The sequence below is a fragment of the Abramis brama genome (assembly GCF_963993115.1).
Source record: "Abramis brama genome assembly, chromosome: 8".
In the NCBI taxonomy this organism is placed as follows: Eukaryota; Metazoa; Chordata; class Actinopteri; order Cypriniformes; family Leuciscidae; genus Abramis; species Abramis brama.
Window position 1 is genome coordinate 21,015,731 of NC_139970.1, and position 17,687 is coordinate 21,033,417.

Sequence of the window (17,687 nt, forward strand, 5' to 3'; positions counted from 1 at the left end):
TGAAGCAAAATGAAAATTGAGCGAAAGTACGTAGGAGGGCGGAGCCAGGCTAGTGTTGTGCCCTAACTCGCTCTAACCCTATTATAAAGTGATGTGAATATATATCTGCTAAATTATTTCTGTCATTTTACAATAGATGATGTCCTTTACAGTATTTTGAGTGATGATAGTAATGGGTTGCTACTGCTAACAGTTGCTAGCAGTTTTATTTATTTATTTATTTTTTGGTATAGTGTATAATTAATTTGTGTGAGGAACAAACATTATTGAAATTTATTGCAGAAATTATTATTGACATTTGCTCTAGAACTCTTTGCATTGTCTTTAAGAGTTCAGTAGAGAAGAAGCAGTATTGGATTGTTAATAATCCAACCATGAATGAATCATTCTTTGGGCTGATATTTTCAATGAACTATTCAGAAAACTGGTCAAAGTGACAATCGCAAATTATTTACTCAGTGATCCTTTCACATCAGTTGATGGTTCAGTGAAGGGAAATATATTCAGCAAGTAACAACCTTAATTTCAGTCTGTTTCTCACTGAAATCTCTTGTATGGATTTAGAAGAATTTAAATAAATTGCAAGTCAAATAAACTGCTTTTATGATATGTTTATGGTGCTTTGGAATTATTTTTGAAGCTGGAAAGCTCCAGTCCCCATCCATGGAAAAGAGCGACCAGCACATTTTTCACAATTCAGTCAGTCAATCAGTCATACAGATTCTGTATGAATAAATGATGACATAATTTTGCTTCCCCTTACAGAGAAGTCAGTAGCCCATTCAAAAGCAGACTAGCAGTATCCTCCTTTAAGTTCTGTAATATATCCATGACTACCCATGAGTTAAGACATTTCTGAACCGTTTACACAGCGATCTGTGTGCAAACATGATAGCGCTATCACGCTCTACCAAATCCACGAGTATATAAATAGCTATTTCTATTTGTAAAAAAAAAAAAAACACCAGAGAAACTCTGTGATTTAAGGGAGATGCATTTCACTGGGCCAATCAGATTTCAAAGGGCCTGGCTTTTAGAAGTTTTTTTCCCTCTCAAATTGCGGGTCGTCCTTGGAAATACTCAAGGTGGACGAGCGATAAGGCAGAAACGAGGAGGAAAGTGGAACAGAAAAGGGGGTTTAAGGACTGGAGATAATTTCTTTAAGCCATTGCCACCCAGATAGGACCCCCATTTTCCAGACTTCCCATCTTAAAAGTTCTTGGCAGGGATTAAGAGAACAAAGGAAGGTAAATTCCCAGGAAGAGCAGAAAATTGGTCCAACTTTTAGAGAATGTCAGCACCCGCTTTTTATTTATGGCTTCGTAATTTATCTTAAAGGAACCTTGAGTTAAGAACATAAGAATGGAAACAGCACAGAGAAGAAGGTCATTTAGTGTGTTCCAGGTATCCAGTGGCACTGAGCTTTGCTCACCAGACATAACATTTCATATCAGCACCTTGAGTAGCCATTTGAAAAGAAAAACTAGACAAAAATAGACATGGGAAGCCATTAAAAGACATGATGTGTGAAGAGGCAGTAGTCATTAAAAGCAGCATGCATTTGGTTATTGACCTTTAATGTGGTTAATTGCCTGAGTGTCGGGGACTTGAGTATGTGACATTTCTTATTTTCCTGTTTATCCGGCTTTATCCTGAAAGGATTTGACATTTCAAATTAAGCATCAACTCAAGAGTGTGGATTGCGATTGAAGATCAGCGCTCCAGTGGAAACGCAAACAAACAGCCCCCGTTCGGTCCACACACACTCTTTTGTTATCGCACTATAATACGGATACGAGATTTGAAGTAATTATAATTTGCGGATTCATCTTCTTGTGCGCGGTTAAGAGTGAGAACGCTTCCATTACTGACAGTGTTGAGAAGCTCTCCCAGGTTTTACGTAACAAACCCTGGCTGCTAAAATTAAGTGGATGTGGAAGAAAGTAAAGTAGGAGGAAAACTGTTCTAATTACATGTGGGAGCTTCAGCACACTTCACAGAGAGGCCTCAAAGATACACCCATTTCCCTACTGCTAAACACACACATTTTCACACTTAATCGTACTCGCATCCACTTTTTGACACCGTGTAGACACTCATATTCCATTACATCCTCTCACAAACCCACACACTCGCTCATACTCCTGTGGACATCCCTGAGGTATGCCTGACATTTCAGTTCGGGAGAAGAAGGGACTTCAAATAGAAGACTAGTTCTGACACTCGATCAGATATAGATTTGAAGTTTTTGAAAGACTGTGTTGACTGCTTCTCTTCTTTTCAAGGCTACTCTGACTGGAAAGACTGGTAACACTACAACACGGTTCAGTTTTTAATACATTAGGTATTACTAACAGTTACTTAAACTACAGTTTTGCTACAGCAAAACTAAAAATTCATGTTTAATGTAATATTGCTAATTTTTAATTCCTGTTTGGTCATAATGCATTTACTTTTTTAGCATGTGTACAAATTACCATTAAGCAACATTTAACCAAAAGGAATAAATGTTTTGGTCATTATCTAATGCTAACACATACAGTACCGTTTAAGAGTTTGGGGTCAGTAAGATTTATTAACGAGTAGGTTATACATTAAATTGATCAAAATGGCAGGAAAGGCGTTTACGTTGTTTCAAAAGATTTTTATTTTAAATAAATGCTGCTCTTTTGGACTTTCTATTCATCAAATAATAATAATAAAAAAAAACTAATGTATCAGTTTCGATAAAAATATCAAGCAGTACAACTGTTTTCAACATTGATAATAATAAGAAATGTTTCTTGAGCAGCAAATTGTCATAGGAGGATCATGTGACACTGAAGACTGGAGTAATGATGATGGAAATTCAGCTTTACCATCACAGGAATAAAATCTATTTTAAAATATATTCAAATAGAAAACGGTTATTTAAAATTATAAAGATATTTCACAACATTGCTGTTTTTACTTTTACATTATTATTATTTTTTTTTTTTATTAAATTAATGCAGCCTTTGCAAGCATAAAAGATAAATCTTACCGACTCCAAACTTTTGAATGGTAGTGTTACCATAGTTCATCCAAAAATCATTAAACCTGTAATTTTTATGTATTTATTTTCTTGTGTGTAAAACTAAAGATGTTTAGCCAAATATACAGGTGACTTTTTCCACAAAGTGAGAGTAAATGGTTACTGGGGCTTTTGAGCTCCAAAAATAACAAAAACGCACCATAAAAGTACCTGTTGACCTTCTGTTGTGTGAAGGACAATTATTATGTCTTGTAGACAAATTCAAACAAGCTATTATTGGTTATCGATTGACCAGTAATTAATCGCGATTTGAATGTCATGAATTTAATGCAAGCTTTTTGCATGTGGGGAAGATTTTTAAATATAAAGCAAACAAACACACAACAGCTCTACGTTAACAAGAAGACGTTTGCAGAAGTTTGTTCATTGCAACCAAAAAGTTGAAACTAAGTCACGAAATAGTGCATATACTACAAAATGCTGAGCTCTACTGTTGGATTCTCAGTGGAGCGAGCGCGAGAAGTCACTGCGTTAGCTCCCGCTCTCCCCTCGCAGCGTTCATGTCCTAGTTAAAATCAATGCACCCTCATTAGAGAAAATTATGAAAAATTAAAGCTATCAAATAGATATTTTTGTTGCCGGGTAAGAGTCTATTGGCCGTCGCAGTGGCTGCCAGCGGGAACGGCATTCAGAGACGGCTGGAGAGACTTTGTTAAGAGCCTTCACTAATTAGGGTTGGAAACTGATGGCTTTTCACAAGCCACAGCAATTACTGCAGTAAAGGAGAGCGGCAGATAGAAGTGGACTTGAATGAATGAGTTTGTTTTTCTTCTTTTGCCTCGTGACATTTCGAACGAGTTTGAGTGTTGCTGATGCCGATCGAATGAGAGCGAGAGAGAGCTGAGAAAGACCAAAGGTCAAACACAAAAATTATCATTCCTCTTACTGAAGACAGACAGGAATGCCACACCATTTAGGACCTTACTTGAATTAGTCTTGAATTAGCATTGTACGTGTTTCGCATTGTCCGTTTTTAAGGGCCAGGTGCTCTTTACAGAGAGGATGACCCAGGCTGACTCAGCCACAGGAAGGCTACTTTTGTTCCAAAAAGCTGGTCGGCGCTTGAGTCACCAGCTCTGTTTTATCAGCCCAATCTAAACCGCTCCGTGAACTCGTAATGCTGGATTTTGTATAACAAAGAAGCCGCATTCAAAATCAAGATTCGACTGCTGATACAAAACATTCATCTGCCCTACATGAGCTTTGTTTTTCCAATGCTGAGAAAATTGCATGTTGGGAAATGCTTGTCTTTTTTGTCTAGTTGGATGCCTAGACAGGGCAATCTATAAATATTCTCCCTCACATCCTGATATATTTATTGTATAGTATTATTATATGCAAAACACAATGAACGCAACATAAAAGCAGTCCATTCTACCTCGGATGAAGTCATACGATAGCTTTGTGGGATGAACAGACCAAAATTTAGGTTATTATTCACTCTCAGATGTGATCATTATGCATCTCTTAAATAAAATATGGCACCTATAAAAATGACAAATATGACAGCTTTCGGGGCCATGACCTAGCAGTTACCGCATAGACTTCAGACGCTGCGTGACTCCAAAGTTGTATTAATGAGTTCCAGAGCTTTTCAGATAGGTGCAAGTGAGTTTTCCAGTGAAGAATCACAGGTCGTCTTGAGTACTATAGGCAGTCTGTCAGGGTTCCTCCCAAGTTTCTTCCACATTAATGCACGTAGTGAGTAATTCTTCCATCATAGCCCCAGAAGGTTGCTTCAGGTGAAGTGCTAGGGTTTCCTCTCAACGTGCGTCGCATTTGCCTTCGCATTGACATTTCTGTCAAAATTGAGGACACGGTTTCTTTACATTGTTATTTTTGGTTATATTTCTGTCAATAAAAAGTAGCAAAAAATCCATAATAATAAAAAAAGGAAATAACGGCCATTTTACTCCGATTTCATATGAAAACATGGTGGCGATTTTTCTCGAATTTGTACAACACGTTTTTTTACAGAAATGTAAACATTTTTAGAAAGACCTTTAATGGTTAAAATACACTAGACAACTTTTGCACATATTTTTGCCCTAATTTGCAGTCAGGAAAAGTCGATGCTGGTTGTCGAAAGTAAGATTTTGGGCAGTCTGATTTGACCAATTTCACTGAAAATCGAACAGTGTATGATGGACACAGACCGTGATTCCTTTAAATCCGTTTGATATTTTGAGCTGATTTTAGAACACCGTGTTTTCACTTGTCATTCGACTCCTAGCCATAAGCCGAATGTTTCTGCGTGAGTTTGTTGTTTTCGGAGCGACTTGAAAGTCTGGTAGTGTGTGATCCTCAGTCATGTAGTGTATGATGCCCAGTTTTTCCTCTGTAACCATTTACAGCATCACCAAGAATACGATGCCTGTTCAGATTTTAAAAGTCGTGTAAAGGCCCCGATATACTCACAAATTTCGAAATACGTGAGCAGCGATATATTGTTATCGAACTTCTGACGCCGGCCACACTGCTGAGAGTGGCATTTAGATGAATATGTAAATATGCTGCGCACTTTCCTCTCTCAATAACAACATAAACACACAACAAAATTGAGAATTTTTTATTTCATATCCTGAAATAGCTTAAAATCAAGCAGCTTTACCATATTAAACATGAAAAACAGTGTCAGTGTCTTATTTCATCAGAAGTACTACTTTATTTTCTACTATAAACAGCTCTCCAGTGTGTTCATGTTTTCACTCACGGACGTCTGACCACGACCAACTGAACAGGCCAAATGAACCAGAAAAGATTTTCAATTGAAAGAAGGCGGAGCCTCAGCGCACACCTACCTATTACGTAATCGCCACAGACCAATGGTAGCGCGAATTTTTCCGGAAAGTTTGCTTTGGCAAGCTGTTTTGAACTCCCAAAACAAACTCCAAACGAACTTTGTTTCGGCCTGATTTTGTTCGAAATGGCGTCACATCTGTTCGTTCTTCGATTTCGCTTGAAGTATATTAGCGCCAGCCTTAATCAAGAAGGTCCATCCTTAACATAACTGTCGGTGGGGTGCAAGCAGATTTTATGTAAACATTGTATATTGCATATTTTATGTAATTTGCCAAAATGTAAAATAGTAACGAATTGTCATGAGAGCGGCCTTTTTAAAGTAGAAGGGGCCTGATCATTTGCAGCTCAACTCCAGTTCCAGCATGCATTATGAGCAGTGTAACATTTCCGTTTTCTCTTTTAATTCATGGACAGGCCGTAAAAATATTTACCTCACTGCATTAGTGCCGTAGCCGCACACCTGCCCTTTGACCTTCTCCTCCTCTTAATTAAATGGCAGAGATCCTCAGCGCAGCGTTCAGCTCACATCAGCTCTCTCTGGCCCTGCGCTGGGCCGTGTGGAATCGATGGCCGTGTGAGAGGTTCTTATAATCTATAACTCACATCACTTGTGCAATGGCAGCACTTTGGCTAAACTCAATTAACAGTCAGAAGAGGGCCTGTGGTTTTGGCTGATTGGATGTGGGTGGATGCATTGGAGTGTTTGTGTGTGTCTGGGAGAGAGAGATTGGTGTTTGAGATTACACTTTTTCAAGCCAAACGGTTCTGGAGTTTGAAGGAATTTTCGACTTTTACAGACCCAGTGTTCTCTCACCCCCAATTTAAAAACTTTTCAGTAACACAATAACATATGTTGTTAACATCAAGCATTAACAGACAGTATTACCTGTCACTGTTCTTCTTTTTAAATTTGCATATAAATTTAAACTACTGTTTAAAAGTTTTTAATATTTTTGAAAGAAGTCTCTTATGCTCAACAAGGCTGTGTTTATTTGTTGAAATAAACAGTAATATTGTGAAATATTATTACCACTTAAAATAACTTAAAATTACCACTTATATATGTATATATATATAATGTAGTAATGTATTCATGTGATGGTAAAGCTGAATTTTCACCAGTGTCACATGATCCTTCAGAAATCATTCTATTTGGATGATTTGATGCTCGAGAAACATTTCTGATTATTAACAATGTTAAAAACTGCTTAAGTTGTGCTGCTTAATATTTTCTTGAAAAATGTAATACATTATTGTAGGATTCTTTGGTGAATCGAAAGTACAACATTTATTCAAAATAAAACCTTCCTAATTATAATAAGTATTTATGTATTGATTCATGCAATTATGTATTCTTGCATTGAAATTTTAATTTGGGCAAATTTATGATAAATGAATTACTTTTAGGAAAAACTATGATTTATATGTCTATTCACGGACCCCTGCAGGATTTACATTACCAAAATTGCTGCCTAACAAGCCATTAGAACATTTTGAAAAGTTTTTGTCCATACAGTAGAAGTCAATGCTAACCCAAACTGTTTAGTTTCCAAAATATCTTCTTTTATATTCTGCAGAAGAAAGAAAGTAAAACATGTTTGGAATTAAATGGGGGTGAGTAAATGATGACAGTATTTTCATGAATATAAGGTAATTTTCCTTTTTGCTATTGACTCCAATTTATATCGTGCGCCTAACCCAGGCTTTCTCCCCCGCTACCACATACTTAGAAGGCGAGCTCCGCCACTACGGCCCAAGGGAACCAGCATGTTCCAGTGAGGGCTTTGGTTATGCATGCATCATTATGCCAGATCTGACTCTGTTCTCATGTACAATCACAAATTGAGACATATCCTTCTCTGCTCATCTCTCTCCCGTACTCCCAGAAGCAAGCGGTGCGTGTTTGGAGCGCTGTCATTATTCATATGACCAGTTCAGTGGAATAACTGATCGCCCTTCGGTTAGAATTATATGTTCATATGTTTCTGTATAGATAACAAACAAACAACAAAGTTTCTGTGAAGCAAACGAAAAAATACATTAAATATTGAGAAATTATGAATAAATAATATGATCATATGTCTGATCGTAAGTAATGACTGGCCGAGACACACTTGTGCACAGGCCACTGATGGATGACGAAACACTTGAGTCAGCTGAAAAAGTAGCCCAAACTCTGGGCTTTTCCATTTTTCACCGTAGCTTGTCGTTTTGCGAAGCCAGATTTTAACAAATTGCAAAGGAGCTGAATGTTATTAGCTGTCTGCAGTGTAGATTTTTTCTTCCCCTGACTTTTTATGTTGCCCCGTCGCTGACTGTGTTTTATGAGTGCTGAACGTGATGGAGTAATGGAGCCTATTTATCAATGCAGATATTAATATCGCTCCAGTCCTTCACATGACAGAACAGCGTGTCTTAGATTAAATACTGTCTGTCAAAAAACATCAGCATATTCGCCACCCTAACTCGTAGAGCATTTCAAACAGTCTCTACCCATAAAGCCCAGCACACTTGCGGTTTTCTAAAGTCATCTATGCTATACGGTCATAAGCCACATATTGAACTAAAAAAAAAACCTGCAAAAACATAATAAAATTCAAAATGTTAAAGCATTGCTCCACCTCTGAAACAACTTTCTGCTCACATAACCAAGGCATTGGTTAATGAAAATCAGTTGGCAAGCTCTATTTTAGGCAATGCAGCTTTTCTCAAGTCTTGCCAGCAGTTGCTCTAGCACTAAATTTAATGCTAGTTTATGTAATAAAGGTTTCAGCAATAATAGCAAATAATGGTCTGGATAATTTTGGATTATGTGGAGATGCTCCTGAGGCTGAACTTAAAAGGAACAGTTCACTTAAAAATAAAAAATTGTTAACATTCATTATTTCTACTGTTTTTTGCCAATACGATTAAAGCCAGAAGGCTCTAAAACAAGGTTGGCCTCATTGAATTTCATTGTATAGACAAAGCCCCATTTTTCAAAGAATCTTTTTTTGTTTTGTATCGCAGAAGAAATAAAGTTGTACAAGTTAGACATGAAGGTGAGCAAATTATGACAAAATGTTCATTTTTCGGTGAACTATTCCTTTAACCTTCAGCTTTAATGTTAAAAAGCTTGCTTTTTATGATCCAATCAATTTTTTCTTCAAAAAATCAATCCTTTTCTTGTTAAATATCCTGCTTCACTCTATATGTTGCATTATGGAAGAAAATGATTTCAAATGTCACTTCATGTTGACTTTAAAGGCGACAGCCTGCCATTTTTAGTCTTGCGTCAGGGATGAATACATCAAACTAAGTTTCAGCACGGGTGGGTCGGGGGAAACGGAGGTCCAGGTAATGGCGCTGATGGCTCATGGATTGTGCAGTGTACGAAGTGATGGGGAGGGCGCTTTACGACTGGCTGTGTCAGTCTCTTCCGCCTGAATTACCCTCTCATCTCTCCTCTCCTCTGCTCGGCACGCCGTGAAATGGCTTTCTGTAGACCATTAGCTTTGAAGGAGCAGGGACGAGTAGGATGGAGGATACAGCACCGGCCTGCTCTCCCACCATGCCATCCCAATGGCCGTCATTACGAAGCTTAGCTCTGACACACATCACCCAGCGTGTCTGTCAGTCAGACGCCACGGTGTTTATTGCTGCCCATCGTCACCCCAGGTCAAGTACTGCAGGGGGACCGATTGTTGAACAATCCACTGGGCCTGATTTTTTTACCATCATGACACACTTTCCGCACTTTTTGGTGTCTTGTTAAGATGAGACTAAAAGACATTTGATCATTTCGAGGAGGATTATGAAGCTACAAGTGATTAGAGGCCTGGAAATGAGAAAGATGGATGATGCTTTGTAGGATCATGCAGGACAAAGTCAGGGTTTTGAGCCTTAGGGTTAGGGATGTGATTGTATAAATAGATGTGGTTTGAAAAAGACAACAATCGTGCATATTTATTTGTACAATCAATGCCTTTCTCATGGATTTAACCACTGTATACCTTCTGAAACTAACATAGATTTTAGATGCATATGCCTTGAACCTTACTATTTCACACACTGTAGAACCAGGTATGCTGTGTTTTGATATTTAACGTTCTTTATCAATCATTATGTGCCACTAGACATGCATGACGTGTGTTAGCACAAGTCGAATGTATTGATGGTATGTACCTAGCATTTAAGGAGGCTGATCACACAGCGTATTTTGTTCAACGTCAGTTAAAAGAGCATTAAAAGGACAGATTAATCTGTACCGCTAAAGGTTTCTTCATGAATAAACTCATTTATGAGTTATTAACATTTAACAAGTGCCATTTCCAGCCCTGCGAGTTTTGGCCGGCTTGAGCAAACTCTCGATAATGTCGCGGGTGAGAGTTTGCACGGTCAGATCAAGAGATTTCTTTAGTGGCGCCTGCAGGTGAGGTGATTTTAATGAGGCCTGGGGTGATGCCTGTTTGAGGATATGAGTCAGCACACCCCACCCTGCCCTTCCAGCACACCATCATCCACCTCTCCCCTCCTCGCATTCATTTGTTTACCTAGCCCGCAGTGAACTGTAAAATCAGACTGATTTCATCTCTGCGTTTTACATATGCATGAGCCCTGTGCAGCTCAGAGCGGAGGGATGAATACACATTCTCCAGAGAGAGACCTGCGGTGCCCCCTGAGCAAACACACACACACAACCCACACAAACACTGGCCTCTGTGCCTACACACACACATCGATCACAATTAACTTAGTCATACACACCTACTCGTATATTCATATGTCAGAAGGGGTGTTCACAGATAAATGAAAAATGAAAATTGAACCCGTTTGTTGCTGTGGTTTTTGTTTAAAAAATTTTTTTTTTTCAATTGTTGTTTGTTTTTTGCTGTGGTGTTAGATACCAACCGAGTTTATTAGCTGAATTAAAATCCAAAATGGCGCACAAAGTCAAGAGAAATGTTGATAATAAATATACTTTAATTCAGTTCTACAAAGCATCAATATAAATAGCTCTAATCTAATTTAAAATAGCCTTACTATTTGTGTATAGTGTGCAATTCCAGCAGTTTAGCAACATGCTAACATGCTAAGCTCTGTTAAAATCAACTGTTATATCTGTATTTGTGCATATGACTGTTTGGAATGGATGCACGGCAAAGACATGATCGTAAGTTGAGTCATTACTAGTGGGTTACCATGATCTTCGCTCTAGAATACAGACCCAAATAATTAGTAATTTAGTCCTTTAGAAGAATGTAGTAATGCTTGAGTCATTACTATCCAAAAACCTCAAAAGTTTACAATGACTTCAGTGAATATTAAGGAGTTCATGCTCTTCATTTTAGAATACTGATCCAAATAATTAGTAATTCCTTCTGAAGGATTTGGTAATACTTGTGTCATTGCTAGTGGGCTACAATCATCTTCACTTTAGAATTAATTATACATTATGCATTATTCGCATTAATTATGAACCTTTATATAGTAGTTGTTAATAGTTCTCCGGGACGTATGAAAAAAATGGTAGTTATTGATTAGCTAATAGTGAACTACCTCATTCAGCTGAGTGCTATTACTAACTAATTCATTCATTAGTGTCTCTTGTTAGTTACTCGAATGTTATTAGTGCATTACTCATTTGTTCCTGTGTAGTTATTCATTAATGATGGAACAGTGTGCATTTATTTTCTTTTGAAGTCTCTTAAAAGCAAAAAATTTAAAGGGATAGTTCACCCAAAAATGAAAATTGTCAACATTTACTCAACCTCAGGTTGTTCCAACCCTGTATGAATTTCTTTCTTCTGCTGAACACAAGAAGATATTTTGAAGAATGTCTGTAACCAAACAGTTGGTTGATTTCATTGATTACTATGATAATCATACTATGAAATCAATGTGGTCCATCAATAGTTAGGTTTCCCATATTCTTCAAAACATCATTGTTTGTGTTCAGCAGTAGAAAGAAACTCATACAGGTTTGGAACAAGCTGAGGGTGAGTAAATAATGACAGAATTTTCATTTTTGTGTGAATTATCCCTTTAATCTGCTTCCTTTCATATCAAAGTTCAGAATAGTCACTTGTAAAGGGATTGATACTGTGCTCAATTTCATGGTACCTTCAGCCAATCAGTGCTGTATTGGTGTACATTTCCCAGGCCTCTAGATTGATTAGTCACATGACATTTGCAGCTCAGGAGATTGGCTCAAATACTTCTGTGGCCATGAGGAAAGATGGCAGATTTGAAACCACGTGTTTTCAGCTGAGCAAGAATGAGAATGCTAACAGAAATCTCTCTCCAGGTGTTATAAACCTCCTCGGGCACAGTAGTGATGACTCACTTCTTGCTCCAATCGAATCAGCAACCTTCCAGTTCCCAGCCTTAACCCTCTGGGGTCTAAGGGGTTTTTGGGGTCCTTGAGATGTTCTGACATGCCCTGACATTTGTGCTTTTTTCAGTTGCTTATAAACATATTAATGTCAAAGGTGTAATTTACACTCTATTTAGCACAAACAGGGCTACCATAATATGTGAGCAACGTGCATGTACATGTTTGTATTTTTGAGAGAATAATGGTTATGCATGGTTATTGAAAAAACTAAAAACTAAAGTTTCTGAAATAAGGCCACAAAACACATACTAAATATGTGTCAATAAGACTTTTGACTAATGGATGTCGTTGCCTAGTGTTTTTTCTTCAAAATGATGTGAAAATCATCCTCCCTAATCATTCACATAACACAATACATTGATTTAAATCTTGTAAAACACTTTTTGTTTGGAAAAGCAATATGCGCAAAGGGCGTCAACAATTGAACACCATCATGCATATTTAGTGATTCACACCTCAGGAGACAATGGGGCCCACATACAATTCCACAAATTGTGCTTGCAAATTGTATAATATCCAAGGAAAACATGTCTAGTAATTGTGCAGTTAATTCTCATACTGTATTTTCAGTTTTGGAATATGTATCCTCTCCCCAAATTTGTCAATAATAAAACACAATAAAAATTATTTAAAGAAAAGGCTTATATTTACCTTTTAAAATTTGTTTACATCTACCTTGTAAATATATATTTTTTTATTAAAAAGGTTACAATTACAACAACAATTCAAGTGTAATCTTTCTTTGTAAAAACTAAAGTATACATTTTATCATACATATTTCAAAGTTAAGGATTCATTACTTTGAACATAGCCTACATTGACAAAACATACTATATTTAACATATTAGCAAAAATTGGCAAACAAAAGCTTATTTGAGGTGGCAGATATTTTACAGTAAAAATGTGTAATCTATCCAAAACTAGTCAACGAAATGTTGTCTTTCATATGTCTCTAACATAGGTCTTTCATTTTTATTATAAGGAATATAAATGTTAATTTGCAGTTTAATACGTTGCTTATACAAATGCATTTTATTTCAACATATTTCAGTCGATTTTTACTCATCTCAGTATAGCAATACAGTTTGCTAAAAGCAGATCATTCATTCACACACAGAAACGCGAGTGTGCGAGCTGTGGTAAACAGCGCATCTCTGCCGTTCATTCATTCACACAGAAACGCGATTCACTTGAGAATGAAAAAAACTTACTACAGTATTCCTCAGCTCAGCTGCATCTGCTCCTCGAAATACCAGCACTTCTGAGGTACATTTTCCATTATTATCATTATTCCTCACAGCGCTGCGAGACGGTGTAAACAAGTACAATGATCTGAATAAACTTGATGTGTTTTCTCGAGCTGATATGGGGGCGTTCACAGTTGCACGGATCGCCTCGTCATTTGCGTTTGAATAGCATGCGCTCTCCGTGGGCGGAGTCACATTAAAAATAATTAGCTGAGATGAGAACGACTGACATCTCGCTCTTTTCATAAAGATTACATAAACAGAGAATATTTGTTTTTTATAAAAAATACTTCATTTAAAAGAAGAGAATTCAAGCTTCATGCCTGTGTGTCTGTATGTCTGTTTGACTGAGTATTCGCTGAGTTATGGTTCATTTTCGGACGCGTTTCAGAATGGACTTCACTGACAGAGAGGAGGCAGAACTCGCATCATGTTTATTTTTCTTTATTTGGCGAAAAGCACAACACTTTGTTTTTATTGTGAGTATACACAAAAATAATACACACTTAACAGGATCGATTGATGTATAACACAAGCATATAAGATAAAAATGATTTTTTTAATTTTTTTATTTTTTGCACTGATACGGAAAAAAGCGCCGGCGCGATAGCCGACCCCAGGGGGTTAACTGCTGTGCCACACCACTTCTGTATCTGATCATCCCTTAAATGAGGGAAGTCATCATTGATCTCTTCGTCTCCTTTCTGGCCACAGGCTAGGTCTCTGGAAAGGTGTTTTTATCCTTGTATGCACTGTTATCAGCTTTAGGGTTATGGTGTGTTAGTTTCATGCTCCTCAATTTGTCAATTTTTTCCCGATTGGCTGTTTTCAGTCAGCATGGATTGGCAGCTTCTGTCAGAGTTGAAAGCACAGATGGTGAGAGGGCAGAGTGTGGACACAGTTAGCAACATGGTGTGAATATGAGGGCGCAGCCAAATAATGAAGCAAATCACTGCCATCATTACAGTAGAACAGATCCGGTCAGATATCGATGCCTGTCGGGGATGGATCCTTAAAATGTTTCTGTATCAAATATTGAACTTTAAACACCAAGGTCTGTATTTCTACTGTGTCAAATAGTGATATCTGCTCCATTCGGAGATAAGTTCTCCTCTTTAACCCTCCAGGGACATGATGGTAATCTTCACCATCATCAGCATTCAAAGACGCCCACTTCGGTTACTCATGGAGTTCATTGCGTGCGTGAAGGAGAGGTAAAGATAGAGCGAGTCTGTTTGAAACTGAGAACATTTCCTCTTTCATTCAGAAGCACTTCCATTCTGACCCCTCAATCAACTATCCTTTTTTTTTCCCAGGTAATGTGTGCCTGTCCTTTCATCATATATATTGAAGCCCTGAAGACATTTCAGTTTTTCCGAGGCCGAGAGAAAAAATGTCGCTAATATGCAGGCAGGAGGGCAGCCGTTATGAGGACAGTGGAGAGAGAGGTGGTGGCACGGCGAGCTGTGTATTTAAAATCAGCTCATTGAGACAGATGACACAATTTCACACATATTGCCCTCGGAAAAGCAGCCAGTTTTCCATAATGGCCCCAACCTTCATCTGTCAGGCCCTGCTAAATCTACTGGAATAATTTCCTCATGGATTATATGACAGTATTTATAATTTATTAAGTTGCCTATATGTGTCAGGGTACAATTCTCACAGTCCCTATCCTCTGTCATCTTTCTGCTTTTTCGGGTGAAGAGGGAAAAGAAGATTGCGAGACAAATGGGGGAAAGTCTCGCTGAAATGAAGATGCTGCTTCTAAATGTTTTATACAGGCTCTAAGCAGCATGATTGCAAACGATGCGAGCAAATCCCGTTGAAAGCGTCGGTCTTTAGAGGAAGGAAACAGGAGATACTCCTAAATCTGCATGCTGAATGAGGAGCCGGTCTTTTAAGAGATTGCTCATCTTGCTAATGTAATGCGCACAGTTAATCTGTCTCTTCCTTGAGCTTGAGTCAGGCTTAGTCCAGGAGGGTTGGAGGACTGCTAGACTTCATCCTGTTTTCAGAAACACAATCTGGGATCTGGCTTTCTACCCCCTCCCCAAGACTCCCAGTACTAAATCCCCCAATAAGCAACCTTTGTGAGCAACTCACACTGCCTTTCATGGCTTGATTACAGGGCACAGCAGGTATTTCAGGGGGAAGGTGACTCTGTGATGAATGCAGAGAGAGTGACAGGGCCAGCGCTGGTCTAGAATGTGGCTTTGAATGAGTCGCTCGCATGATAATTCATGCTTTACACTTAACTCTTCAGTAATGTGACATGACAGATATTGGTGTCTGCCTAGGTGGAGTAGGTGTCTTAGCACCAAGTTGAGAAATTAACCATGGATCATGGCAAAAATGCCAGAGGTATTTTGAATGTGGGGACAAAATTGCCCACATATATATTCAGTATTTTTTATCAGTTCAGTTAGGATCAAACATTTGACATGTTTTATTACATGGTGTTATATATGTCTAATTATTGGTTTAGTGCTTCTTCGGGCACAATAGTGACCTTAAACAAATAAATAAGATATTGTATTAAATAATAATTAAATCATTATATTTAGTTTGTTTAATTTACATTAATTTGATGATTGTATGTGTAAATATACTGTATTTCTGATTTTAAGTACCTTAAGATAGCATGATTAATCACAGAAAATTATAAATTATTTTGAACAGTACCTTTACAGATTTAAAAAGTTAAATTAAGTTAAATTAATCATTTTATTTAACAAGGATGGTTTTAATTGAGTGGCAGTAAAGACAAATAATGTTACAAAATGATGAAATAACGATTTCAAATAAATTATTTCAAAAAAAAAAAAAAAAACGATTTCAAATAAATTATTTTCTATGCGTCAAAGAATCATGAACAAAAATGCATCACAGTTTACACAAAAACATTAATCAGCGACTGTGTTAACTATTAATAATAATAATAAATGTTTCTTGAGAAGCAAATCAACATTAAAATGATTTCTGAAGGACCATGTGACACTGAAGACTGGAGTAATGATGCTGAAAATTCAGCTTTGCTATCACAGGGATAAATATAAAATATATTATAATATAATAAAATACATTAAATAAATTAAATCAAAAACATTCATTTTAAATTGTAATTATATTTCACAATATTGCTGTTTTTACGGTATTGTTTATTAAATAAATGCAACCTTGGTGTGGATAAGAGACTACTTTCAAAAACAAAAATCTTACCGAACAAGTATAATTTCCTCATGTAAATATATGTATTTAAGTTATAGAAGTTAAAATGTATGACGATCAAGAGTAGCGCAATGTTCAATGCAACATGTTCAAATCATGGTCAACTATATAAAATGCATTCCAGTGTTGTGATATTTTGAGCATTATTTATATTATAACTACTTTTGTGTTTGATATTGATTTAATTATGTCAGTAGTAGCCAAAATTGCTCACATTGAAACATTATGTACAACATGCTTTGTGTACATACTGTTATACTGTTGACACCGCCACACCCCCATGTGTATACCGCAGTAGCTGTATTGCAGTCTAATATAATATGATGTGTCATGTAAACATCCTCGTCTCTTTTTCACTCTGCTCTCTTCTTGGCCTTTACCAGATGCCAGTGAGAAACCCTGACCCCAGACTGACACCACGATATGAGGATGCCGAGCGACAGTACGCTTCCCTGCCCAGGTAAGAACATCAAGTCATTAATCCCGCATCCTTCGTGACAAATCGGGGAGAGATGGAAAGCCAGAAAAGTAGAAGGCGAGAAGGAAGAGAGGGGGGAGAGCAGGTAGTCATCTGTCTCTCTCATGCAGAGCTGAATAATCCTCTTTAATGCGTATAATTAAATCTGGAGTGTCTGCCTTCTGAGGCCCTCCTATCCTGGGAATTCACCTGATCCTCTCCGGGGAGACGGCCATGCGGTCGCAGCTCTGTAACCTGATCACAGAGCACATTTCAGGAGCCGTCTAAAGTTACGACTGCCTCTTTCTATCTGTCTTTTTCTCCTCCGTTGTTTCTATCGGTCTCAATCACATCTTTCCATGTTTGCTGAGCCCGACCGACCACGACGGCCAGCGCAAACAAACAGGCAAGCGCACAGGCGTGAATGTTGGCTCGTAAAGTCCACAGCCTGTTTGCCCTCTCTGGTCTGTTTAAACAGCGCTGGTGTTAGTGTGAGGGTCA

At 37.7% G+C, this 17,687-nt stretch overlaps 1 protein-coding gene across 3 annotated transcripts in view; it reads left to right on the top strand.

The window, feature by feature from the left end:
* pard3bb (par-3 family cell polarity regulator beta b) overlaps positions 1 to 17,687 on the top strand; it is a 325,627-nt gene that overhangs the window by 297,920 nt on the left and 10,020 nt on the right. For all 3 annotated transcript variants that reach the window (XM_084121943.1, XM_084121945.1, XM_084121944.1), the window contains exon 22: positions 17,113 to 17,189. In XM_084121943.1, coding sequence (XP_083978069.1) covers positions 17,113 to 17,189 — 77 coding nt within the window. The remainder of the gene's footprint in view (positions 1 to 17,112; positions 17,190 to 17,687) is intronic.